Below are 27673 nucleotides of genomic sequence, written 5' to 3' on the forward strand. Positions count from 1 at the left end.
AATTTTCAACACGAAGTCTGCAAATTTGACGTTTCAGCCATTTTAGCCTGTATTTTACACTGCAATATTAAAAGCCTCTCGCTTCGATTTTTAAAATAGCTCAGGAACCTGTATTTTTGCAACAACAGTCATTATGTTTCATTTAAATGGTGTATATTGTTGTGTATATTCATTTTCTGCCCCGGCAACCTGTCTATCACTTAAATTAAAATGAAAACATACATTTTTTCAAAATTCCTTATCATTTTAATGTAATTTCCGTGACCCGTATCCGATTTCTTTAGTATAATATTCAAATAAGCAAAGTGGCGTTGATTTCTGGATATGTCCTGCGTCGTTAACTTTTACAAAAATCTTCTCCTCTGAAACTACTGGGCCAAATTAAACTAAACTTGGCCACAATCATCATTGGGATATCTAGTTTAAAAAATGTGTCCGGTGACCCGGCCAACTAACCAAGATGGCCGCCACGTCTAAAAATAGAACATAGGGGTAAAATGCAGTTTTTGGCTTATAACTCAAAAACCAAAGCATTTAGAGCAAATCTGACATGTGGTAAAATTGTTTATCAGGTCAAGATCTATCTGCCCTGAAATTTTCAGATGAATCGGACAACCTGTTGTTGGGTTGCTGCCCCTGAATTGGTAATTTTAAGGAAATTTTGCTGTATTTGGTTATTATCTTGAACATTATTATTATAGATAGAGATAAATTGTAAACAGCAATAATGTTCAGCAAAGTAAGATTTACAAATAAGTCAACCTGACCGAAATGGTCAGTTGACCCTTTTAGGAGTTATAGCCCTTTATAGTCAATGTTTAACCATGTTTCGTAAATCTAAGTAATTTTTTTACTAAAAATCTTCTTCTCTGAAACTACTGGGCCAAATTAATCCAAACTTGGCAACAATCATCTTTAGGGTATCTAGTTTAAAAAATGTGCCCGGTGACTTGGTCTATCAACCAAGATGGCCGCCACGGCTAAAATAGAACATAGGGGTAAAATGCAGTTTTTGGGGTATAACTCAAAAACCAAAGCATTTAAAGCAAATCTGACATGGTGTAAAATTGTTAATCAGGTCAAGATCTATCTGCCCTGAAATTTACAGACCAATCGGACAACCCTTTGTTGGGTTGCTGCCCGTGAATTGGTAATTTTAAGGACATTTTGCTGTTTTTGGTTATTATCTTGAATATTATTATAGATAAAGATAAACTGTAAACAGCAATAATGTACAGCAAAGTAAGACCTGAAAAGAAGTCAACATGACCAAAATGGTAAATTGACTCCCTTAGGAGTTATTGCCCTTTATATAGTCATTTTTTAACAATTTTCACATTTTCCACTGTAACTACTGGGCCAAGTTCATTATAGATAGAGATAATTGTAAGCAGCAAGAATGTTCAGTAAAGTAAGATCTACAAACACATCACCATCACCAAACCACAATTTTGTCTTGAATCCATCTGTGTCCTTTGTTTAATATTCACATAGACCAAGGTGAGCGACACAGGCTCTTTAGAGCCTCTAGTTTTTGTTTCTTTTTTAATTGCCTTGAATCAAAATTAGTGATGTGGTGTATCTTTTTGCTTTGCTCTGCATTGGTGATTTTTCGTTGTATCATTTCTTGTATAATGAAAAGAAAACATCAAAGAAACCAAATAGGACGATGGTGTATGGACAAAATCCGAAACCACGGAACTGGAATAGAAACTTGTATATACTTTATTTTTATGAAAAAAGGACAAAATCTTTCACTATACAAAGCCTTTCTCACCCTTTTACAATACTCAGGGATTTGTTTAGTATATCCTTGCAATACTAGAGTATGCTGTTTGGTATTTACATAGGAAAAGCATTATATATAAAGAAAAAAGACCAAAAAGACCAAAAGACAAACAGACAAAAATTGTACATAAAACACAACATATAAACTAAAGGCTGCATGAGCAACACGAACCCCACGAAAAACCTGCTCAGGAAGGGTAAATAGATCCAACATGTACATATGACACTTGGATCCGTTAACATATACATGCATTATTATTAATTCACACAAAAGGAATATTGAAATTTGAAAGTTATTTTTTTTTATTTTGATCGTCTTTAAGGATTTTGGTGCTATGTCAAGACAACTGAAAAATCATTTCGTGCTCTGTTCTTTTTAAATGACGGAAACGATACTTTATTTAACACTATGCATCTGATCGTTTGGATGTTTCTACCGGCCAAACACACGATTTGCCAAGATATCATCGATATCATTTACTAAATAACACCTGACCCAGAATAGTTCTTTTATATACCCAAGAAACAACGGCCTGTTGGACCTGTTTGATGTTTAACATACATACAGAATTTGGCGGGGTTTAACATGTTAGCGGGAGACCACCCCCCCCCCCCTAACCTGGACAGTGGTATAACATAACAACATAAGAACGAACAAAAAACAAATCAGTTGAAAAGGCTCAACTCATCTGATGGACACAAATACGGCAAGTGGACGTGGCCGGGTACTTGTACATCCCAACAACAAAAAGTCACTAGTAGGTACAGATCTGAGAGTACTCGGAGTTAACTGACAGTTAGTTTAAAGCCACTAACAACTAATAAAAAAAAACATGCATCTAAGACGTAAAGCATTGGTAATATTATAATAATCTAGACGTTAAAGCATTATGTTGTAGCATACTATACTAGGCAAAAAAAGAAACGTTACATTGGTTTTTAATTTGAAAATTTCGCATATATAAATTTTAAATACTTTCATGATTACAACTAGTAACCTGAATGATTTATCTATCAAATACTCATTTACAAAACTATCGGAAATGACGTGACGTCATTTTCTGATTTCAAACAAATAACCATTTTTTTCAAAAATTTACCTGTATAGAGCTGGAATCGAGTTGTCCTTTTTGTCATTTTTTGTGTCGAACACGATTTTTAAACAAATGTCGCATTAATAAATTGAAAAAAGTAACACGTTAAACCATGCCACTTCTACGCCAAAATGAGAGAGAACGAGCTATTGGGATGTTGGCAGCAGGAATGACTCAAGTGCAGGTTGTAAATCATTTTAATGTCTCTAGAATTACGATTGCAAGGCTTAAGACTCGTCTTAAAGATACTGGTACAACAAATGATCGACCCGTAGTGGCAGGTCACGTGAAACAACGTTACGTCAAGACAGACACATCCGCATCATTCATCTCCGGAATCGATTTGTAAACGCGTCACAAACTGCACGACAAACCCACGGAAGACATAACAACAGAATATCTGCTCAAACAGTTCGTAACCGATTGCGTCAAGTTGGTCTAAGAGCTCGTCGTCCATTGAAAGGACCTATCCTTACGCAGCGTCACACGATGGCACGACTTCAATGGACACGGGTACGGATTCGATGGAATAGGCTAACATTGAGACAGTTTCTTTTTACCGATGAATCTAAATTCAACTTGAAATTTAGCGACGCCAGAGCCAGGGTCTACCGGAGAAGCAATGAACGATTTTCTGATACGTGCGTGCAGGAAACAGATCGGTTTGGTGGTGGCGGAATCATGGTATGGGGCGGAATTACCTACCAGGAACGCACCGAGCACTCGACGTCTTATTGATTTCATGCGACGGAGGTGTCAGGCGGTCATAAATGCATGAGGTGGTCATAACACAAGGTATTGACATGTTAACCCGAATTCTGTACTCGTCCTGTTAACATTGTCCAAAAATGTGCAATATTGTTTTCAATAAAGAAAACTTGTTATTGTTCTCTTCAAAATCACGTTAGCTAACTATTCCATTAAATTATTATTAATAAAAATATCTGACCTGACCCTGCTAAGTGAGCTTTACTCGTCACTTGGCGTTCGTCGTCCGATTTCGTCTTTGTTAACTGTTACGAAATTTAAGGATCGCCTATGGCAAGCCGTTCTCGTCAAAACTATGCTTAAACCCTTTTTTCGATAAAAATACACACTGAGATTTAAAAACCTAAAATAACACACTGAGAAACCGAAATTACACACTGAGATTTAAAAAAAAAAAAAACACACACTGAGAATTCAAAATTACACACTGAGATTTTAAAAAGACACACTGAGATGAAATAAATTGAAAAACACACACTGAGAATTGTTAATTACACACTGAGATTTCAAAAATACACACTGAGATTAATATGCAAATTACTAATGAATATTCATGAGATGAATAATTAAACAGATTAATACCTTGATCTCAAGAACTCTTGTCATTATAATGAAATGCGATTCCTTCAACCAACATTCGTAATAAATTTCAAGACTTAACATCGCTTATATTCATAAGTTAGTTTGTTGCCTATAATTCAGATCATTACTACCAGTAATTAAACATAGGTCCCTTTTCAAAAGTCTTCCAACTGTTTCCCTGATTTTGCTAGTTAATCTTTTAAATTTTTGTTACGTTTATATGCTATAATAGACACTTTCCTTGGACGAGAGGAGAGAGTAAAAATTTCACTGCATTCTTTTGCAGATTGTTCCAATGTTTTCTTATAATTTTAATAAAGTTTTTCACCATTTAGTTATATTTTGTAATAAGAGTAAGTGGGTATTTTTCTTGTTCTTGTATTTCTAAAGTTATTTTAATTAATAATTTGGAACCAAATCGAAGGACTAAGCATAAAAAGTGCGCACAAATCTCAGTGTGTAATTTTAAATTCTCAGTGTGTAATTTCAAATTCTCAGTGTGTAATTTCAAATTCTCAGTGTGTGTTTTCAGTTTATTTATTCTCAGTGTGTCTTTTTGAAATCTCAGTGTGTAATTTTCAATTCTCAGTGTGTAATTTTCAATTCTCAGTGTGCGTTTTTCATTTTTGTAATCTCAGTGCGTCTTTATGAAATCTCAGTGTGTAAATTTTTAATTCTCAGTGTGTAATTTTCAATTCTCGGTGTGTAATTTTCAATTCTCAGTGTGCGGTTTGAAGTTTTTAAATCTCAGTGTGCTTTGTTGAAATTCTCAGTGTGTAATTTTTTCGAAAAATGGTTTAAACATAGTTTTGACGAGAACGGCTTGCCATAATCGCCTGCTAGTTTTGGTTAAATTTTTCAACAATTACCATTGGTGTATCTAGTTTACAAACTGTGTTTAAATAACCCTGCCTATCAGCCAAGATAGCCGACAAGGTTAAAATTAAAACATAGGGACAAAATTCAAGTGCTGTCTATTCATTAAAAAACGTAATGAATAACGAAAACCTGGTGTGAAAAACATGTCTAATCCGACATCGGACTCGGGACTTCTTTTAAAATTAGTTTTACTGCGTGTATTGCTTCATATGTGTTTCTTTATTCTACGTTGGCAAGAGGTATAGGGGAGGGGGAGGGGGGGGGGGGTCTCACAAAACATGTTTAACCCAGCCGAATTTTTGCGCCTGTCCCAAGTCAGGAACCTGGCCTTTGTTAGTCTTTTATCTTTTTAATTTAATCTCATTTATATGTGTTGAAGTTTAGTGAGAAGCCCATTTTCACTGAACTAGTACACACTTTTATTTAGAGGCCGGCTGATACCACCTACGGGTGTGGGATTTTCTCGATGCGTTGAAGACCCATTGATGGCCTTCGAACGTTGTCTGCTCTTTGGTCCGGTTGTTGCCTCTATGACATATTTCCCGTTTTCATCATCTCAATTGTTTTAGAATGTTGAGCTCTGCCTTATGTCCATTCGCGTCAAAGCGGTCAAATGACTTCTTATAGGAGTTATCGACCTTAGTTACATTGTATATGACGAGTTTTCTCAGTGGCATGTTCGCCTGTTATATTGAATTATATAATGAATAGATAGACTCTTTTAATAGAAAAAATACCAGCAATAAAGATCTATTGATTTTCATATTTCTTTATCCCCCCCCCCCCTAAATTTCGTCTTTATAAAAATTTCTTTCCGTTTCCATGTCCGTTCCGTTTTCCGTTTCCGCCGTTTAGCAACACCCAATTGACAGGGGGTCTCGTTATGATTTTGTCAATCCGACCGTTTATAGAACATTAGATTTTAGATATGTATACCTTTTTATATATTGCGTTGAAACTGGACATTTTTACCATCTTGGTAGGGTTTATTTTTGGGAAAAAGTGGAATACCAAAGGCTCAGATTCCGAGAATAATGTTGACTTACGGCGAGATTTTCGGCTGTGACATTAATACATGGCTGTTCATATAACAAATAATGAGAAGTTTGTTGACAATATCATAAATTTCTTATAGTTTTCCAAAACTATTTATATATTTTCAAGCTAGGAAAATAAACTCATCATAGATACCAGAATTAAATGTGTGACCTATTCCAGCGGCACGTCCTATCATCTTAATTGAATATAGGAAGTGGACCCCGAGGGGAGTGCAATCCAACCGAAACCGAAAAATATTTTGAACGATTTTATGATAAAACATTATTACCCCCCCCCCCCCCCCCCATTATACATTTTCTAATCAAACGAGAAGTACACACCCTCTACACCCTCTACAGCATTAAATCTGCAATGGAGTGTTACTGAAATTTAGAATCGGGTTATCTTAAGCGGTAATTTCCTTCAAAAACCCTTAAAGCTTGGATCTGAAAACTGATCCCCTTCAGTTCTATCTCTTTGATTATAGATAATGTTATAAACAGTTTATTTCCTGATTGACTTCAAATGGTTATTGTCGGTACGTTAATCTCATTTGAGGTACTTTCGTAAACTATTAAAGAAAGGTAAAGTCACATCTATCTACAACAATGTATGTATATAGCGATACTTTGAAGAGAAGTTGACAGTTTGTATATATATATATATATATATATATATATTATATTATAAGAAAATTATTAAAAGATAAAAACGGTTTCAATGCATCACTTTTTTACTAGTACTTTCACTGCTTCCGCAGATCTTCAGGTATATATATATGATTTAAACCATCACAATTTATAACCGAGAGATGGGTGTATTACGAGATTTATTTCGATTGAGGAACATTTTTATCATAATTCTGACACCTATAATACTATTGCCGATTATTTATAGCATTGAAACAAAGGTAAGATTTGTTTTCGTCTTTTCTTATTTAATGCAACTAACTAGTACACAATTTTATTTAGGGGCCAGCTGAGTACTACCTCCGTGTGCGGGATTTTCTCGCTGTGTTGAAGACCCATTAGTGGCATTCGGCTGTCGTCTGCTCTTATAGTCGGGTTGTTGTCTTTCTGACATATTCCTTATTTCCATTCTTAATTTTATTTACATTGCTAGATCACAAAAAGGAACAAATTGATGAATTATCCTACGAGATAAATATCCGTGTTTATGTAAAATTTATGCAGGAACATGTGTTCTTTTCTGTTTATCCATATCATAACATACATGTACTATATACAATTTATAAATTAGTGTCGACATATCTCTCCAACTTGTATATTATTTTGACAGTTGTGATTTATAAACACTTTTCAGAAATTAATGTTTTGTATATTTACAAGGCGTATACACCTTCTGTTTTGCTAAATTCTGATAGAAAATGTATATGACCAAGAGTTTCGTTCGTAGTTCTTCGTCCGTTTCGTTCTTTGATTGATTTATTGGTTGTTATTTATTAAGTCCAGTGCTAATTGATTCATGTTAGTAAGGACGAGAATTATCTTTTCTTGTGTATATCATTGTCTGACAATCATACAGTATTATAAAGTTCACGAGTGCAAATATATAAGTAAAAAGTGTTCCTGCAGCAAAAAAATACTTGTGATTTTAGCTGCAAAAACATTCCATGAAAAAAGTACTAGTAGTCAACATGTTAAATGGAAAGTTGATATGTAGCCACTTCACAGAATATTAGTGTACGAGAGCATTGCAGTATACATTACTACGTGTAACTATTACATGTATTTGAAAAAATGAATTGTGAGAATATGTAAATATATATATATATATTGACTGACTGTTGGTTACTTAACGTCCAGTGGTAAATATTTCATGATCGTTCAGGACTATTGACGTCAATAATGTATTAGTATTTGGAATCTGATATGCAGAAAAAACTTAAAATATCTCCTTTTTTACAGCAAATAAAAAAAAAAACAATCGTGTAGTACTTGATAAAATGTAAACAAACAGATATGAGCGTATACATGTATCAGTACAAACTAAAAAATCTGGCAATTCGCCACCAAAAACAGCAAAATAATCTTATATTAAAATTTATCATTTAATAACTTAAATAGAAACATTGTAAACAATCCCATTTTTCCTGGTACACTTAAAATGAAGGTAAACAAATATTTTAAAATAGCCAATTTCAAACTTATGTTGATGTATATAGTAATAAGAGATGTGGAACGACGATCAGTCCCTTATTTAACAAGGATATGATTAAGGAGGTATCATATTACCTTATAAATATATTTACTACATGGAATACTTAAGTAGATTTGCACTTTATATCGCGTTTGTGCAGGATAAAAGAATAAACGGCGCTAAAACATCCATCATAAAAAAAAAACGTCAAAAAAAAGTCGAATACATTTTAAGAATTGTACTTTTATTTGGTAGATTTCTGAGATAAACAATGTTGTTTAGTGCAAGTTCTGTATGAATCTTTGTTTTTTTTTTTTTATTATTTAGAGGATAATGATGTTAAAACAAATAAAACAAAGAATCTTTTTAAATATTTTTCTTTATCGGACAATCATGTCGTAAATCAAACTTTCTGTTTCCTTTATATGCATATGAGATATCCTTACGTATTTTTGTCAGTTTTTGAAGAGTAGGCGCAGTCAATGAGATATGTTGTATTGGAATATTTTACATGGTCTAGCAAAGACTTTATTTTTATAACAAGAAATTAACTGTTTGGACCGATGGCTTTTTTTTCTATTCCGTGACTTTTTTAGATTATTTTTATAATTTTTGTTTGACCCTTTTACATTTTATTGTATTATTAATGTTTATCCATTATTTACTTATTGTTAATCAAGTCAAGTCCCTCTTTGAAAAATACCACTTCAAGATATAAAATGGTCGTGTCATCGAAGGTGTGACTAATATATGTCCTAAGTCCTGCTAGGAGAATTGTTACTCTAAGTGGTGTTATCGAAAAGATCTTATTTAGGATATGTCCTAATTTTGGTCCAAACTTTAGGACTACTTATAAGATATCTTATGATATACACGTAGTAGGTCAATGTCAGAAAAATATAAACTTTTTTGTATGAGGCTTAGAAACTGGGTAAGGGCGAGGTTCTATCGAGCCCTTCCTCAGTTTTGCGCCGAACACAAAAAAGTTTATATTTTTCTGACATTGACCTTATATTGTTTTCCTACTGCACTTACTTTATTTTTTTTGTAAGTCAAATTCACCCTTACATCCCATTTGTTCACATTAACAGTCTACTTATTGCGCCTTTTAAATCAATCTGACCGTGTAACAGTTCGTACCTGTATTATTTGATTGTTTTATTATGTGTACTTGTCCTGAATATGTATGTAATGTTTGTCACTGGACGTTTAACAAACAACTTGATTGATCACTCTTGAGAAACAAACTTTCCTTCAGCAAATAGATACGCACATTCATTTATACATTGACAAGATTACATTGACTTATCGAGCTAGTCATTAAAAATACAATCATATAAATGCATGCTGAATATGTGAATCATTTCATGAAACATTTTTTGGATAGTTCTGGAGAAAAATTATATATTTTTATTTAGACACATTTTATTTTTGCCTTTTTGTCTAATTTGATTCGAGCGTTACCATGTTTGTAGACGATATGTTGGCTTTGGTCTTGAATTCGTGCACTTATATTTTAATCCTAGTATCTTTGATTGATTAATTCAAAGGTATTGTTGAAAATAAATCAGTTTATATATTCGATCATAAGTTAACAAGAGTGTACTTTTTAAATAAGTTAAATATTCTTCATTTTGACCGAATCACACTCAAAAGTCAGTTAATTTATACAATATGTCGTGTAGCTATCTACCTGAAACCAGTAATTTCATGTTTTAAATGTTTAAACTTTCTTTCAACTTTAATTTAATGTATGTATATAGACATGTTGATGTTGTAACGCTAACATTTTTTTTTCACCGAAGATATTCATATTATATAATACTTGGAAGGTGTGGCCTACTGGATTAGATATTATATACCCTTTTAAACACGCTAAAAGAAGCAAAATATCAAGTTTACGTCCGTCCGTCAGTTCGACCGTCTGTTTACCTCCTCTCCTATAAATTTTTGGTTCAATTTTCTATAAAATTGAGAATGGAAATGGGGAATGTGTCATAGGACAACAACCCGAAACTATCTATTTATAAATCTTACAAATCTTTGTTTAGGGGGGGGGGGGGGGGGGGGAACCCGGAATTCTGAATCAAACGTAATATTTTAAATAAATCCAATAGCGAAGACAATACAAATCCTCAAGATGGTCTAAAAGTGTGAGAGCTACATTTGTAACTTCCTACACTTGCGAGTTATGCAAGTTCTCCCTATCTTGAAAAATTAAAAATAAGTACACCTCACCCTCCCCGAACATTATGTCGCGGGGACATGACAAATAAAGATATTTTTTTCTAAGAGGGAACATTATGATTATTTGTTTTTCTTTTTACACCAAAGGAGGCAAAATGTGCTTATATAGTTATACTTATGGCTGTGTATTGGATAACAGAGGCCTTACCTATAGCTGTGACGTCACTGCTACCCATCATTCTCACGCCATTGACAGGATTGGGCAGTGCAAAAGCTGTGTCAAGCAAGTATCTTAATGTGAGTTCACAATAAGTTCATATGTAATATTTAGTTTGAACAACAAAACTTTTTTGTGCACTATCGCCGTTACGTATTTCATATTCATATTGCTCAAACTTTAATTTACTCGTTTTAACTTTTGATACACGCATGCGTTCAATCTAATCTGATACACTTTTTCTGAAGTTTAAAATCGCAAAACAGCAGCAGCAAAAACTTTTCAAACGGTCTAAAATTTGACAACTAAAAACGTTACTCTTTCAAAAGATATTTAGAAAAAAAACACGGAAAACAAATAACTCATAAATCTGTTGTTTCTAGAGGTTACTGAGTATTTAATTCAAACAGCTAACTTATTGCAACATTTGATGACATTTTATGGAAATAATTGAAAAAGAGGCTATTTAGAACCAATACATTTTTCTTTAGGACGTTTCTATGTTATTTCTTGGTGGACTAATGATGGCTGTTGCTATAGAACATTGGAACATCCACAAACGATTGGCACTCAGAATTCTGTTACTTGTTGGATCCGAACCAAGATGGTATGTCAGCTTAAACATTGCTTCTAGTGTTATAAGTAAAAATTCTTATTTCAATACTTTAGTGTGCAATGTTTGTCTATAGTGCAAACATGTAGTTTGTTTAAAAATGTAAAAGCCTCTGTTTGTAGAGTTGGTCATTTTGTTTAATGGTATGTTAAAAGCGTTAAATGGAGCACATTTTGTATGAAGCGCTTTTGTAATCCTACACGAATACCTTAAGGAAACCTTTAATCCTTATGATAAAATATATAGGACTCGTAGATGCAATAGAGCTGAATTGCGGTGGTCAGTCACGCTGAAGTGCGATGGTATATGCAGAAGTGCGATGGTCCATACGCTATGTACAGTGCGATGATCTATAAGACGTGTGGTGGCTATTTCAAAATATACAGATATGTAGTTATTATCAGAACTAGATTGTTTTATTATCAAGTTTATAAGAGTGCGTTCATCATTTTCAATGTAAGTCCTTAGTCTTAGTTGTAAATTAGAGTTTATCGTCTTTTATATTTTCTACATATAGACATTATTCTGCGTTTACTTTTTATCTTTATTCTGTTCTTTTCATGAGTTCTTCGTATACCTTATAGTAAAACAGAGATTCTTGCTGGGGACCCGTGTGTATTTCAAACATCCACGCTCCATCATACGTAACAAATTGTCTTTGAAAATTTTGAAACAAATCCGCTACAGTAAACGGTTTACTTATCGTTCTCCTGTATGTCAATTCTCCCCGTTTTCAATAATATTACAGTTTAATGCGACCCTTGTTAACTAGAAAACCCGAAAATTGCTTCGAACAAACAATTTACTTCCACATTGACATGATATATATTCAAAATATAATTATTTATTCAGACCATTACACTTCAGTGTACCAACATCACACTCCGATATATATCTACCAACAAGTTAAGATAGCTGCAGAATGCCAACATCGCATACTTTAGTGTTATCAAAAAACGCACTTCAGCGACAAACCATCCCACATCAGCGTGATTATAGTGTTTGAGAGTACCAACGAGGTTCTGAGTCCTACATTTGTATCAACTATGAACTAACGAGATGTATACCAAGATTTTGTGTTGTTTTGCTATGCATTGTCATAGGACCCACGTGCAGTCATGAATGTTGCAGGTTAAGGAGAAATTACATATTATTTTTTTAATGGCTTACAATTTTTATCAGCCAATCAAAAGTCCGGTATCCTATCAAAAACACACGAGGCCAAAGATTGGAATTTATAGAATAGAGAATAAAGAAAACGGAATACAAAATTAATAGAAAAGAGAAAAAAAAAAGGTTTCCAGACTTGAGATAGGCACGTACAGGATCAGGAGGGGTCTACTCGCGCAAAATCCTCGAAGTAGATCTTACTTGCAAGTTCTATGGTTACTGAAAGCCAGTTCAAACGTGACAATAGAAGAAAAAAAGTTAATCAATTCTTACATATGTGTGCGTTAGTTTTTCTACGTCGGCTAGAGGTATAGGGGAGGGTTGAGATCTCAAAGAAACATGTTTAACTCCGCCGTAATTTTAATCCCTGTCCCAAGTCATGAGCCTCTGACCTTTGTTAGTCTTGTGTGATTTTAATTTTAGTTTCTTGTGTAAAAATCGGAGTTAAGTATGATGTCCGTTATCACTGAACTAGTATACATATTTGTTTAGGGGTCAGCTTAAGGATGCCTCCGGATGCGGGAGTTTCTCGCTGCATTGAAGACCCATTGGTGGCCTTCGGCTGTTGTCTGCACTGCTCTACGGTCGGGTTATTGTCTCTTTGACACATTCCCCATTTCCATTCTCAATTTTATCAAAAATCACAATTTTAAATAAATGTTAATGGTAGAACTTGTAATGTTTTAAAATCAAAAAGTACATATTTCAGGCTAATGTTACATATTTCAGGCTAATGTCAGGCTAATGTTACATATTGCAGGCTAATGTTACATATGTGAGGCTAATGTTACAGATGTAAGGCTAATGTTACATATGTCAAGCTAATGTTACATATTTGAGGCTAATGTTACATATGTCAAGCTAATGTTACCTATTTCAGGCTTATGCTACATATTTGAGGCTAATGTTACATAATTCAGGCTAATGTTACCTATTTTAGGCTAATGTTATATAATTCAGGCTAATGTTACATATTTCAGGCTAATGTTACATAATTCAGGCTAATATTACATATTTCAGGCTAATGTTTCATATTTCAGGCTAATGCTACATATTTCAGGATAATGTTACGTATTTCAAGCTAATGATACATATTTCAGGCTAATGTTAGGACTTATGTTACCAACATGGTTCCTTTCAATGTGGATCAGTAATACAGCAACAACGGCCATGATGATTCCTATAGCAAACGCCATACTGGTACAGCTAAAGGAGGCAAAAGAAGAAGCAGACACAAACGGACATCTCGCTATTGAAACTGGCAAGTTCCATATTACATGTACATGATGACGAAAAACATTAAAAAATGCAACAAAGAACATCCAGTTTGAGTGCTTCTCTCTTTTCGATGAACACCGTTGATTTTAAGTCAAGTGAGCTAATAACTTTTGCAATACATAATCATTTCTTTGTGACATCGTCTGTGTTATTTATTGACCATTGCATATTGCAAAGAGAAGTTTCAGAGCCTTTAATAGACAAATACAGGTATAAAATTTATATGAAAAAGCTGAACGAGGTAAAGATGAGGAAAAATGATATGATCTATAATTAGACCATATACGAGTGGACAACATTATGAACAATTAAAGGGCACCGTTGGGGAGATTTATAGATTGCTTTTTTTCTGAAATAGGAATGTGACCCAGTAAAAAGTCTATTATCTTAAACATTTCGTCTGCAGTATAAATACACATCCTGATACAGACTATATTAAATCCAATGATCCTGAATGGTATGTGTCATGCTTTTATCATACTTACACCAACTGCATGTCTGTGTCCATATATTGCCAATTATTAGGTTTAATATGTGTCCCTATTTAACATACCCTATTGTGTATAGCGGTTCGCCTCCCATGTCATTCTCCCCAATCTACTTATTATTGGAGTTTTTTGCATTTGTTTTCTTGTCATGAATATATACGTAGAAACATATACCCATGAATATTTAATAAAAAAAAAATAATCAATCAATAAATGAATAACTAATGATCAAAAAGTCATGTTTTACAATGTATCATCGGAATGATTTAATTGGTAAAAAGATTTTACAGTGTATTAGTTGTAGTTTGTTCTTTATGGACTGTTTCTTTGGTATCTTTTTTCTTATTTGATTGCTCTATATATTTATGAAAAAAATGTCACCCTTATATTATGTGATATTAACCTCAAGAATTTGACTATATTTATTTCAGATCCTGATAGGGTTAGATTAGGTGATGTTACCCTATTTAACTATATATATATTTATTTTAGATCATAACGAGGTTAGATTGGACGATGTTACCCTTACAGTAAAAGATAATGAGAAAATAATGGAACAACAGAATAATGGTGAAGTAAAAAAAGAAGAATACGAAAAGTCAGTTGATGTTAGTCTCACTGTTGACTCAAAAAGATCTAAATACACTTAATGAAAAAAGCATTGCCTTGCTAGTGGTACTAGAATGCTACTATCCCGTTCCCTTTTCAAATTTGTGACTACAGAATTAGACTAAATGGGTCATTTTCAAAAAATGTCGAATTTTGAAACTGAAAAAATTATTAAAAATTACTTGTTCCAACAACCCTCTACATAAGCAAATCAAAACAAACAGTACTTTAAGAACAACATATTAAAAGATGCAATCTTAATGATGTCATACAAAAATATGTTGAAACATTTTTTGATCGGTGGTACATTATTTTGTCTATCCTGTTACCATTTTCAAAAGAAATTTTGGGTTATTAAGAAAAGGTTTAGATAAAATGTTAAGCTTGTTTTACGTAGACAATTAGATGGTTTTCAAGAGAATAAACTTCTATATATATTCATCCTGTAATATAATAGATTATTTGCCAATTTAAAAGGTTGTACTGAAAAATGCCTCTAAAAATTGGTTTTCAAAGGTTGTAAAAATTACCACCAGTAATGCAAGTCTAAGATAGCAATTTATATTGTTCGGCATTTTTTCACCCTTTCAAATAATCCCAACATCAAGTAAATCCCTCATAAGTTAGTTTACTTTTCTCTATATTTCATTGGTAACAGGAACGTACGTTTCTGATATATTACTATATAAAAGTCTATCCTGTTACCTTTTTGTCTATCCTGTTACCGATATCAGTTTTGCACCTGCGAATGCTTAATTGGGTAGATTAATACGTTATAACCTTAAGATGCCTTCAAACAACGAAATATTTCATTCGTTTTGCACCTATATGTTAAGATAAAAAAATTAACGACGTTTTTGTCTACAATTGTCTATCCTGTTACTGTAACCATAGCAACCATAGTAACAGGATAGACATAACAGGATAGACAAATTTCTTCGTTTTTGATTGCTGTTGTGAAATAACTACTCCCTTTGGTGAAGTGATTACGTTTTTCTATTGTGAATTTGGTTTCCAACACGTTATTGCACTTTTTACAAGTATACTGTTGGTGTATTTAATCAAAATTGGTGGTAACAGCATAGACATGAAAAAAAGTACGCTATATTTTTTTCACTAAATTTCTTGAAATTTCTTTTCTCTACACTGTCGTTCAAGAAACGAGGCGTTTTAAATGTTAGGATTACTTTGCACTTTTGAGATCAACACTGACTGATTCAATATTCATAGGGAGAATAATTTCACGGCTGATTTAAGTAGCGGTAACAGGAAAGACATGAACCTCCTGTACGCAGATTCAATTTAGTTTGTAGATAATATGTTACATACAATGATATAGAAGCTACGATTTTTCGTTAAAGTAATATTAAACGTTCTTAAAAGGTCCCTTTTGCAGATATCAAGGCGATCAGAAAATCGCAAAAAAATCATTTGAAATGTGTTTTTCTGACACTGTACGCAGACAAATACCCCCAAAATGGGTCTTAAATGCAGTTTAATCTTATCAAAATAGATGTAAGGTGTGTTTATTATTAATGTTCTGAATCACAAATCCGACAAGCTTTCATTTAAACCATTACAACTGAAATTTCCATTAGAAATACAAAAGTTAGCATGGGTGTACTGAAAATTCGACATTTTTTGAAAACGACCCAAATATCGGGTTTGTAATAGCATGAGCAACACGAAGGGTGCCACATGTGGAGCAGGACAACCTGAGATTCCCCCAGTTTATGGTGTGGTTCGTGTTGCTTAGTCTTTAGCTTTCTATGTAGTGTTTTGTGTGTACTATAATAACTGTTTGTCTTTTGTCTTTTTCCTTTTAAGCAATGGCGTTATCAGTTTATTTTCGATCTATGAGTACGAATGTCCCTCTAGTATCTTTCGCCCCTCTTTTTTAAATGTTCATTTTATTGTAGAAAGAATTACATACCCGAAACTTCAAAGAAAGAGAATCAAGAATATAAAAGGATATGTAAGATGTTGTCTATCTGTATAGCACATACAGCTAATATTGGTGGTATAGCTAGCCTGACAGGAACCAATCCTAATGTTATACTGAAAGGACAAAGTGATATGTGAGTGTTTGGAGTTACTAGTATATAAGTGAGCTGTGTGATGTCAATAGTCCTCAATTTTAATTCCTATGGCAATACTAGTCAAAAACTATTGTTTATAGACACACAATTACATCGTTTTTACATTTTCTTCAGCTACTCCTTCTTCGTACCCCAAAGCACAAAGGATATACCAGAAAAATAATCCGTCGGCATTACATGGCAACCTTAAATGCTATGATCGGGCAGGTCTTTTTCAATACAGATACCTGTTTTTGGTTTTTATTCTTATAGGTTCAAAACATTCATATTATTTCAATTATATAGAATATACTTCTGGAAAACATTTGTCACTCACATGTTTAAGTAAAGTAATTCAAATTCACTTATCTTGTATATATAAAAAAGATGTGGTATGATTGCTAATAAGACAACTCTCAACAAGAGACCAAAATGACACACGAGTTAACAACTATAGGTCACCGTAAGGCCTTCAACAATCAGCAAAACCCATACCGCAAATTCAGCTATAAAAGACCCCGAAATGACAATGTAAAACAATTCAAACGGGAAACTAACGGTCTCATTTATAACAACATTTCGGTATGTTCACTCGGGTTGCATCACAATGTCCGGTCTCGGTAAAGCAAAAATTACTTTTGAAATATTTTGCCTACGCGTACAGTCGGCAAACCTCTTAACCAAATCTTTATATCTAGAATTTAGTAATTTTTTTAAAATCAATTGGTGGTAACGACGTCTCTGACTTAATAATTCAGACATTCATATAATTGAGAATAGAAACGGGAAATGTGTCAAAGAGACAACAACCCTACCAAAGAACAGAAAACACTCAAGGGCCACCAATATCCACCAACGATCACCAATAGGTCTTTAACAAACTGTGGGAAAATCCCGCACCGGAGGTCCCTAAATAATAATGTATATTATTATACCTCAGTATGTTTTTTCTATAAAATATAATGAAATAGTTGTGCTGTTTCATTCCACAGACTATTTGTCAGTCAATAGTTTCAAAGACTATTGCCCCGGTTAATAGTTTCATAATCATCTGTCTCGTACTTTTCCATGCTTATTTTTTATTGGACAATAATGATGCATTTGACTATTTTGCTTGGCAACGTCAAACTCTAATATTGTAAATGGTATAATCTGTTTGTGTCGATTGTAATTTCACTTACAAGAAGCAAATATAAAAGAGAGAAAATCTTCGCGCGCATTTTTCAAAGATATAAAAATAGTACCTTATTCATAATATGGGTTTGATCGTTGTATTCTAAAAGTTAATTTGTGTTTGGTGTACTTTAGCTCAGATTTATCATATGCATGGAAAATTTAACACGTCAAGTATTTTGAGTCTTGATTGCAATTAATGAAATATTTACAAATACAAGAAGAACTAAAAAAAAAACGTATAGTTCAGCTTGTTAAGTTATATGACATTTTTTGTCTTTTCTATCAGATGATATATGTACACTTTTAGAAAATTAGTTTATTTGGTATATAAAAACACTTAATGACTGTGTTGTTCCGTATAATAAAACACCTAATGATCTGTTGTGCGGGTAATAGCAAGTTTGTTGTCCCTTCGCATACCAACTATTGCACTCGGATTTGCCTCGGTCAATAGTTGGTATCTCATGGACAACAAACTTGCTATTACCCTCACACCCAGTCAATAGGTGTATACTATTTAAACGAAAATGGAGGTCACTCTAAACTTCTTTACATACAAATAAACCATATGAAATGCCATTTGATATTGGAATGCCTCGCCGCGATTGCTTTTAGCCAATCAAAAGAATAGATTCTTATGAAGCATACATTGTTTACATAATTTAGATTTGTGTTCATACTTAATCCTATAATATATGCCTTCGCATTATATATTCACTATTTATCGTTTTCATGCTGATACTTTTTTTTGTTTTTTTTTTGTTTAAGGCACATTGATAGTAAAACATATATCAGAACAGTAAATAGAAATAGTAAATAATGCCCCCGAGGTCATATGTTATAGGACTATGATCATACTCAACTGGTGTTTATATTTATCCTCAAAGTGCTATGTTCTTTAAAAGGATATAACAAGTTAGACGATTTTTTCTCATTAATGTCGTGTGTTTTGTTTTATTCAATTGCAGTATATATGATAGGTACAACGGAACTTCACCTTTGACCTTTGCCACATGGTTTATGTACGGATTACCAATATCAGCTATTATGCTTGTACTCGCCTGGATTTGGTTACAGATATTTTTCCTTCGTGGGTAAGATTTTATATCTTTATATTGGTGAGTTTTGGATGTGTCTATGGGCCACTCGATATCTCTCGGCCGGAAGTCGGAATAAAATTCTCGGAACGTCTCGAATGTTGTCGATTATTTATACAGGTAATCTGTCCGCTATGTGGAATTGAGGATGAGAACCGGTTACATTTTATCTTGAGATGCAGTAGATTAAATAATGTGAGAAACAGTTTTATACAGAGTCTAAAAACTTTTATTAAAGATGTTGTAACTACTAATCTTTATGATGAACTATTTAGTTCCGAAATCAACACTTTACAGTTAATTATCGACTGCAGTGTATTTCATTTTCTGACCAGAGGTGATGTTTTTAAAGTGGAATGTATTACTAGAGGACTATGCTTTAAGTTACATCAGGTGCGTTCGAATTTATTGAGGTAGTACTAATAAATCAATATCAAACAGCTTAATGAATAAGTGTGCAAAAGTGACAATTGATAATTTGAAATGGGGCAACGAACATTTTGAGTCCAATGACTTGCGCTCCAGTTTCGGTCATGTATATATTCATGGGATGTATTTATTCTCGTGTGTAAATAGAGGTGGTGGTTAATGTGTATAAACAATCAATATTAGTGCATTGGATTAACTGACAATATACATATATATATATATGATATTCACACTGAAAAATGGGTCGTCTGATATAGGCGGAACAGTACAGACTAAAGTAAAGTAAAGTAAAGGTATTAATCTATGCTTTGGCTACGCTAATCTGACTTAGTTTGAATATATAAACTTATTTGCCTTTTCACAAAACATATATGTTTTGATAATAAGCGGTGTGAAAGTTTCTATAAAACAACAACGCTATTATATTTGTTTTGAAGCGATCTCTGAATATTCTGTGTGTATCTAGGTCAATTATAACACGGCATTGGTCAGTGGCAGGATAACATATGCGTGAAGAATTAACTACGTAATATAGTGTATTAATAATTTTATCAATGACTTGGGAGAAAACATTTTGGTTTAAATATTTTTATTTATTTAAATCGGAAAACAGAAAGATAATATGATTTTAACAACAACGCTATTATATTTGTTTTGAAGTGACCTCTGAATATACTGTGTGTATCTAGGTCAATTATAACACGGCATTGTTCAGTGGCAGGATAACATGCGCGAAGATTTAACCACGTGATATAGTGTATTGATAATTTTATCAATGACTTGGGAGAGAACATTTTGGTTTAAATCGGAAAACAGAAAGATAATATGATTTTAAAAATTAAGTTAGTTTCAAAGCTATTAAATAAATATATAGAAACTATAAACTGTATTTATCTGAGACAACGTGGGGCCAAATGACATACAAATATATAAAGTAAGAAATATTTTATTTGGCAAAAGTACAAAATTGTACGGCCACGGCTTGACAAAGAATGGGACTGCCGAGAAACATAATTGGCAAGTCCCTAGTATATATAATTAAACCTTATAGTCCATTCCTTATTCCTTATTTCCACATTATTCTTATTCCTTATTTCCACCTTATTGTTATTCCTTATAATGTCATTTCCTTATATATCAATATAATATCCTTATTAACATTATTGCTTCCAAAATATATCGGATGCTGGCCCTGGGAAACAGAAGCTCAGCGGATACATAATTCCATTATAAGAAGCATAATATATTTGTAGAAGTTGTGTCGCTATTTTCGCCATTAAATGGTCGGAGTCTTTGTCTGAAGCCGTGACGAAGGATTGGGATTACAATGGTCGGAGTCTTTGTCTGAAGCCGTGACGAAGGATTGGGATTACAATGGTCGGAGTCTTTGTCTGAAGCCGTGACGAAGGATTGGGATTACAATCGGAATAAGCTACCAGTCATTTCAACCTGAAAAATAGAACAAAAACAGCAGAAAAACGAACAACATGATATAACATAATATAACATTTAACACATGTATATTAACTACATTTTAGGAGTATGTCTTTTATGAGGGAGGGTAGGAGGGATCCTGATCCCGAAATCCCGGGCTTTAAAATACGAAATCCCGAAATCCCGGGCTTAAAAACACGAAATCCCGAGGTCCCGAGATTCGAAAAAAGAATTCCCGGATCCCGAAAGGGTCAATCCCGAAATCCCGAACTTAAAAACACCCGATCCCGGAGTCCCGATAAAGGTCCTACCCCCCCCCCTCTTTTATCTAAGTGGTGGGTGGGTGGGTAACTTTTGAAACAAACATTAGTTAATTCATACGGAACCCAATTTTTTTTTGTCTTCCCTCTGCTGTATCGTACGTGGTAAGTTATAGTTACCAAATTAAAAAGTGTTGGGTATGTGTAGATACACCATAGGAGGGGCTAAATTTCACGAGAAAGCTCTGCTTTCGAGTGAAATTTAGTTCATCCTATAGTGTATCTACACATACCCAATCAAATTTTTAATTTGGTAAATGACTTGTGTCAAAGTTCATAAGACGTCACAATTAACTGATATCACGTGATGAAAAGTGTCTTTCCCGCTGCATTATCAGTTTGCGCGTTTCAGTCGTCTGAAATGGCTGCAAAAATTGAGATAAGTGACATTGACTTTTTTAATGTAATTCCCGAATGGGACAACAGTATAGACGATCTAACATTATCACAAACATGCAAAGATGGTGAAAATGAAAATACTGCTTTCGAAAAGCTGGAGGATTTAACTTTGTCTCAAACTTTGGACCAATATGAGGTGGATTTTGAAATGAATGACTTGCCAGATTTTGAACTTACGCAGGTTCCCCTTACGGCGGATAATATTATTGAAGAATTGGAAAAGGCTGTTACTGAGAACTGTAGCGAGAATTCACGCTATTCTTTTGTGGAAGATATTGATATTGATAAGTTAGTTAAGTCCACCGAAAGCAGAAATACACGTAAAAATACTACTTGGAGTGTTGCCACATTTAACGACTGGAGAGTTGCGCGAATGAAAAGTAATTATTGTGCCATTTCAGAACTTTTACAGTTTACCGCCAATGATGTAAATCAATGGCTTAGCAAGTTTGTAATAGAGACCAGAAGAAAAGATGGTAAGCCGTATCCACCAAAGACATTATATCTTTTATGCGTTGGCATACTGAGATTTCACCGAGAGAATGGTGTGCATATGAACTTTTTGGACGAAAAAGACGGTGTATTTTATGATTTCAGACGTTCTTTGAGCGCACGCATGACCGAACTCACAAAACAGGGTATAGGCACCACTACTAAACAGGCAGAGGCGATAAGCGAGTAAACAGAAAGCACTCTCTGAGAAAAGGGCTTGCTAGGGAGTACCAGTTCTAAAGCTATAATGAATACCAAGTTTTTCTATAACAGTAAACTTTTTGGACTCAGAGGTGTAGATGAGCATAGGAATCTGTCCGTGGATCAGTTCGAACTGGGAAAGGATCAGACGGGAAGCTTTATATTATTCAAGGGCAGAGCCAACAAAACGTACAAAGGTAAGTTTCATTTTTCTTAAATTATTTAGTATTTTCTTGCGTGTTTTAATTCGTTCATATGTGTAATTTTGTCACATGAGTGTCGATTTTACAGAAAATACGGGTGTCTTCGTTGAGGTCCGCGCTTCAACAGGTGCTTCATTTATCCAAATTCACTAAAGACGGCCGGTATATATATTCATATCATGCGTAGCGTGTATGCTTATTACATTTTACCCAATTCAAGCAATATAAAACTTTCATATTTCACTGTTATTTTGGATTTTAAACAAATAAAGTATCTTATCTTAATGTCTTATCTATTTCATTAATAACTCAGTTTTGTCCAGTGTATGATTTAATTGTCACTCAATGTCATCACCTCATTTTTTCAGGTGGACTCAATCAGCGGAACGCGAGTGCCAAAAACTTAAAACACTATCTACAAAATCCAGTACTATTTAAGATATACATGAACAATATTTGAATATTGTACGTGATTTAAATGGAACAGCCTTTTATAGGAGACCGCTAGATAAAGGAAGTATTAAGTTTGGTGAACAGTCAGTAGGGGTCAACAAATTGTCTAATATCATGAAAACCATGTGTGCAGAAGCCGGAATAGATGGGTATTTCACTAACCACTCTGGTAAAAGGACATGTGCCACAACATTATACCAGGCAGGAGTCCCAGAACAAGAAATAATGAACAGGACAGGCCATAGGTCAGTCGAGAGTGTTCGAAAATATAAAAGGGCTTCCAGTGAGATGTTAAAGGATATCTCAAATATCCTTGAACCGAGTGAAAGCATGTGCAAGAAAATTAAACATGAAGACAACACAGAAATTCAAAATCGCACAGAAAATCAAGAAATATCAAAAAGTGCCGCAGGAGGCGTTGGAAGTTTGTTCACTGGATGTGTGTTCAATTTTAATAGCTAAATATATTTGTGATTATTTTAGTATTTGAGGATTATGTGGTGTATTTTATTCAAAGGAATTATATATTCATTTTGGAATTTTTAGTAGTGAAATTATGCATAATGGAATTTATGTATTTTTTTTGTAGTGTGCCATTCTCGAGGATTAGAGGATTTTATATTTGGCTTCTAGTTTCATATTTTATTAAAATAATACAGTTATTAAAATTCATTTTTTTATTTATTCTAAGAAAAAGAAAGGATATGGGGTATTTGCCAATGAGACAACTACCCAACACTCATGATAGTTTTAGTAAAAATTTAGAGTTGAAAAATATTACAGGAAAGAAAATGTTACATTGTAGGTTCTGGCTAACAGTGTGAGGTATCTCACATACCCCACATGACCATTTTCAATCTTCTGGTAAACCAATCAGAGGGTTGATATGGAACTGTGGTGTATGTGTAGATACCCTCACACTTTTTCAATGGAAAATTAAACAAACTATGGTACAAAGAAAGAATGATGACGTCACAGTTATCAAGGTTAAAATAATTAACGTGACTCATAATACATAACAAGTTCCACCACGTGTTCAAAGCGGGACAACTCCCAAAACGTAAGCCCACTTTCCTCCGATAACCGGATTTATTCTTCATAGGAATAAATCTTATTATCTGAGACAACGTGGGGCCAAATGACATACAAATATATAAAGTAAGAAATATTTTATTTGGCAAAAGTACAAAATTGTACGACCACGGCTTGACAAAGAATGGGACTGCCGAGAAACATAATTGGCAAGTCCCTAGTATATATAATTAAACCTTATAGTCCATTCCTTATTCCTTATTTCCACATTATTGTCCATTCCTTATTCCTTATTTCCACATTATTGTCCATTCCTTATTCCTTATTTCCACATTATTCTTATTCCTTATTTCCACCTTATTGTTATTCCTTATAATGTCATTTCCTTATATATCAATATAATATCCTTATTAACATTATTGCTTCCAAAATATATCGGATGCTGGCCCTGGGAAACAGAAGCTCAGCGGATACATAATTCCATTATAAGAAGCATAATATATTTGTAGATGTTGTGTCGCTATTTTCGCCACATGGTAGAATTCAGTGGCTATGCCAAGAGTTATTGGACACTGAGTTCGACCACCGCCACAAATGCGGTAGCGACACAACACACCCGCTGTGACCGTACTTTTAAATGACCACACACATATATTTATATTTAAATTACCCTGTAATGAAATAAGAAAAAAAAAAAAAACAATTGCCCACATGAGATAAAGTAACGCCGTCAGATGTGAATATATCGGGCTTATTATATATTTCAGGCTATTTTATGTAACAACCTCCCAATTGTATATATAGCTAAGCGGCAAATGTGTACATTCTTGTGGCTGCTTTATTCATTCTTATTGGTTTTTACCATATCTCCGATTCAAAATGAAACTGAATCCATTATTCCTACATGTATTCAAACTTTTAAAACTTAGAACACATGAACACTGGTACTTGTCACCAAAGTCAGAGAATAAGGGGACTTTAACCTTTGGTCTTTGCATTTCATATTTTTAACAAATAAATTAGACAATATTCTAGGTTAGTTTCTGTTATTTCTATACATGTACCATGACAACATTGATCCGTTTTTTGAGAATGGGATAACAATAATAGCAAAATTTTGCAACGTGATCTTTCTTTACGGATAACAGTTAGCTGTCCTATAAACCCATTTAATTTGTTTCAAGTGACATATAAGCAATAAATATAGTTGCATGCAATAAAAATGCCTTAAGTGATTCTAAAAGTGGTGGCCAAATGATATCATAATTATACAATTTACGGAACGCTTCGAAAGCCACTAGACATGTACACTATGTTTCTGATGTATCTACTTGATACAAATCAAAAATACTAAAAAGGAACAATTTACAGACACTACGTCCTATCAATGTATCTAGTACTTGATACAAACTAAATTATCCTTAAAATACACAATTTACAGACACCGTGTCCTATCAATGTATCTACTTGATACAAACTAAATTATCCTTAAAATACACAATTTACAGACACTGTGTCCTATTAATGTATCTACTTGATACAAACTAAATTATCCTTAAAATACACAATTTACAGACACTGTGTCCTATCAATGTATCTACTTGATACAAACTAAATTATCCTTAAAATACACAATTTACAGACATTGTGTCTTTTCAATGTATCTACTTGATACAAACTAAATTATCCTTAAAAGACATAATTAACAGACACTGTGTCATATCAATGTATCTACTTGATACAAACTAAATCATCCTTAAACGACACAATTTACAGACACTGTGTCTTATCAATGTATCTACTTGATACAAACTAAATTATCCTTAAACGACACAATTTACAGACACTTTGTCCTATCAATGTATCTACTTGATACAAACTAAATTATCCTCATAAGACACAATTTACAGACACTGTTTCCTAACAATGTATCTACTTGATACAAACTAAATTATCCTTAAAAGACATAATTTACAGACACTGTGTCATATCAATGTATCTACTTGATACGAACTAAATTATCCTTAAACGACACAATTTACAGACACTGTGTCATATCAATGTATCTACTAGATACAAACTAAATTATCCTTAAAAGACACAATTTACAGACACTTTGTCCTATCAATGTATCTACTTGATACAAACTAAATTATCCTTATCAGACACAATTTACAGACACTGTGTCATATCAATGTATCTACTTGATACAAACTAAATTATCCTTAAACGACACAATTTACAGACATTGTGTCCTAACAATGTATCTACTTGATACAAACTCAATTATCCTTAAAAGACACAATTTACACACACTGTATCCTATCAACATATCTACTTGATACAAACTAAATTATCCTTAAAAGACACAATTTACAGACACTGTGTCATATCAATGTATCTACTTGATACAAACTAAAATATCCTTAAAAGACACAATTTACAGACACTGTGTCCTATCAACATATATACTTGATACAAACTATATTATCCTTAAAAGACACAATTTACAGACACTGTGTCCTATCAACATATCTACTTGATACAAACTATATTATCCTTAAAAGACACAATTTACAGACACCGTGTCCTATCAACATATCTACTTGATACAAACTATATTATCCTTAAAAGACACAATTTACACACCCTGTATCCTATCAACATATCTACTTGATACAAACTAAATTATCCTTAAAAAACACAATTTACAGACACTGTCCTATCAAGATATCTACTTGATACAAACTAAATTATTCTTAAAAGACACAATTTACAGACACTGTCCTATCAATGTATCTACTTGATACAAACTAAATTATCCTAAAAAGACACAATTTACAGACACTGTGTCATATCAATGTATCTACTTGATACGAACTAAATTATCCTTAAACGACACAATTAACAGACACTGTGTCATATCAATGTATCTACTAGATACAAACTAAATTATCCTTAAAAGACACAATTTACAGACACTTTGTCCTATCAATGTATCTACTTGATACAAACTAAAATATCCTTAAAAGACACAATTTACAGACACTGTGTCCTATCAACATATATACTTGATACAAACTAAATTATCCTAAAAAGACACAATTCACAGACACTGTGTCCTATCAACATTTCTACTTGATACAAACTATATTATCCTTAAAAGACACAATTTACAGACACTGTCCTATCAACATATCTACTTGATACAAACTATATTATCCTTAAAAGACACAATTTACAGACACTGTGTCCTATCAACATATCTACTTGATACAAACTATATTATCCTTAAAAGACACAATTTACACACACTATGTCCTATCAACATATCTACTTGATACAAACTATATTATCCTTAAAAGACACAATTTACAGACACTGTCCTATCAACATATCTACTTGATACAAACTATATTATCCTTAAAAGACACAATTTACAGACACTGTGTCATATCAATGTATCTACTTGATGCAACTATATTATC

The 27673-nt window shown here is 33.2% G+C and overlaps 2 protein-coding genes across 2 annotated transcripts in view; both read left to right on the forward strand.

The window, feature by feature from the left end:
* Positions 1-6923: 6923 nt before the first annotated feature.
* Positions 6924-27673, forward strand: part of LOC143076393 (Na(+)/citrate cotransporter-like) — a 34844-nt gene continuing 14094 nt past the window's right edge. Inside the window, exons 1-7 of the mRNA XM_076252133.1 lie at positions 6924-7059; positions 10644-10793; positions 11205-11320; positions 13597-13757; positions 14755-14860; positions 16791-16949; positions 19094-19219. Of these exons, the coding sequence (XP_076108248.1) occupies positions 6961-7059; positions 10644-10793; positions 11205-11320; positions 13597-13757; positions 14755-14860; positions 16791-16949; positions 19094-19219 (917 nt within the window). The 5' untranslated portion in view covers positions 6924-6960. The remainder of the gene's footprint in view (positions 7060-10643; positions 10794-11204; positions 11321-13596; positions 13758-14754; positions 14861-16790; positions 16950-19093; positions 19220-27673) is intronic.
* On the forward strand, positions 21970-23615 carry LOC143076928 (uncharacterized protein KIAA1958-like). The gene is given in 2 exon segments (XM_076252826.1): positions 21970-22694; positions 23140-23615. Coding segments are annotated over 2 exon segments (993 nt in total). The 5' UTR covers positions 21970-22177.

Source organism: Mytilus galloprovincialis, chromosome 5, assembly GCF_965363235.1.
Source record: "Mytilus galloprovincialis chromosome 5, xbMytGall1.hap1.1, whole genome shotgun sequence".
NCBI lineage: Eukaryota > Metazoa > Mollusca > Bivalvia > Mytilida > Mytilidae > Mytilus > Mytilus galloprovincialis.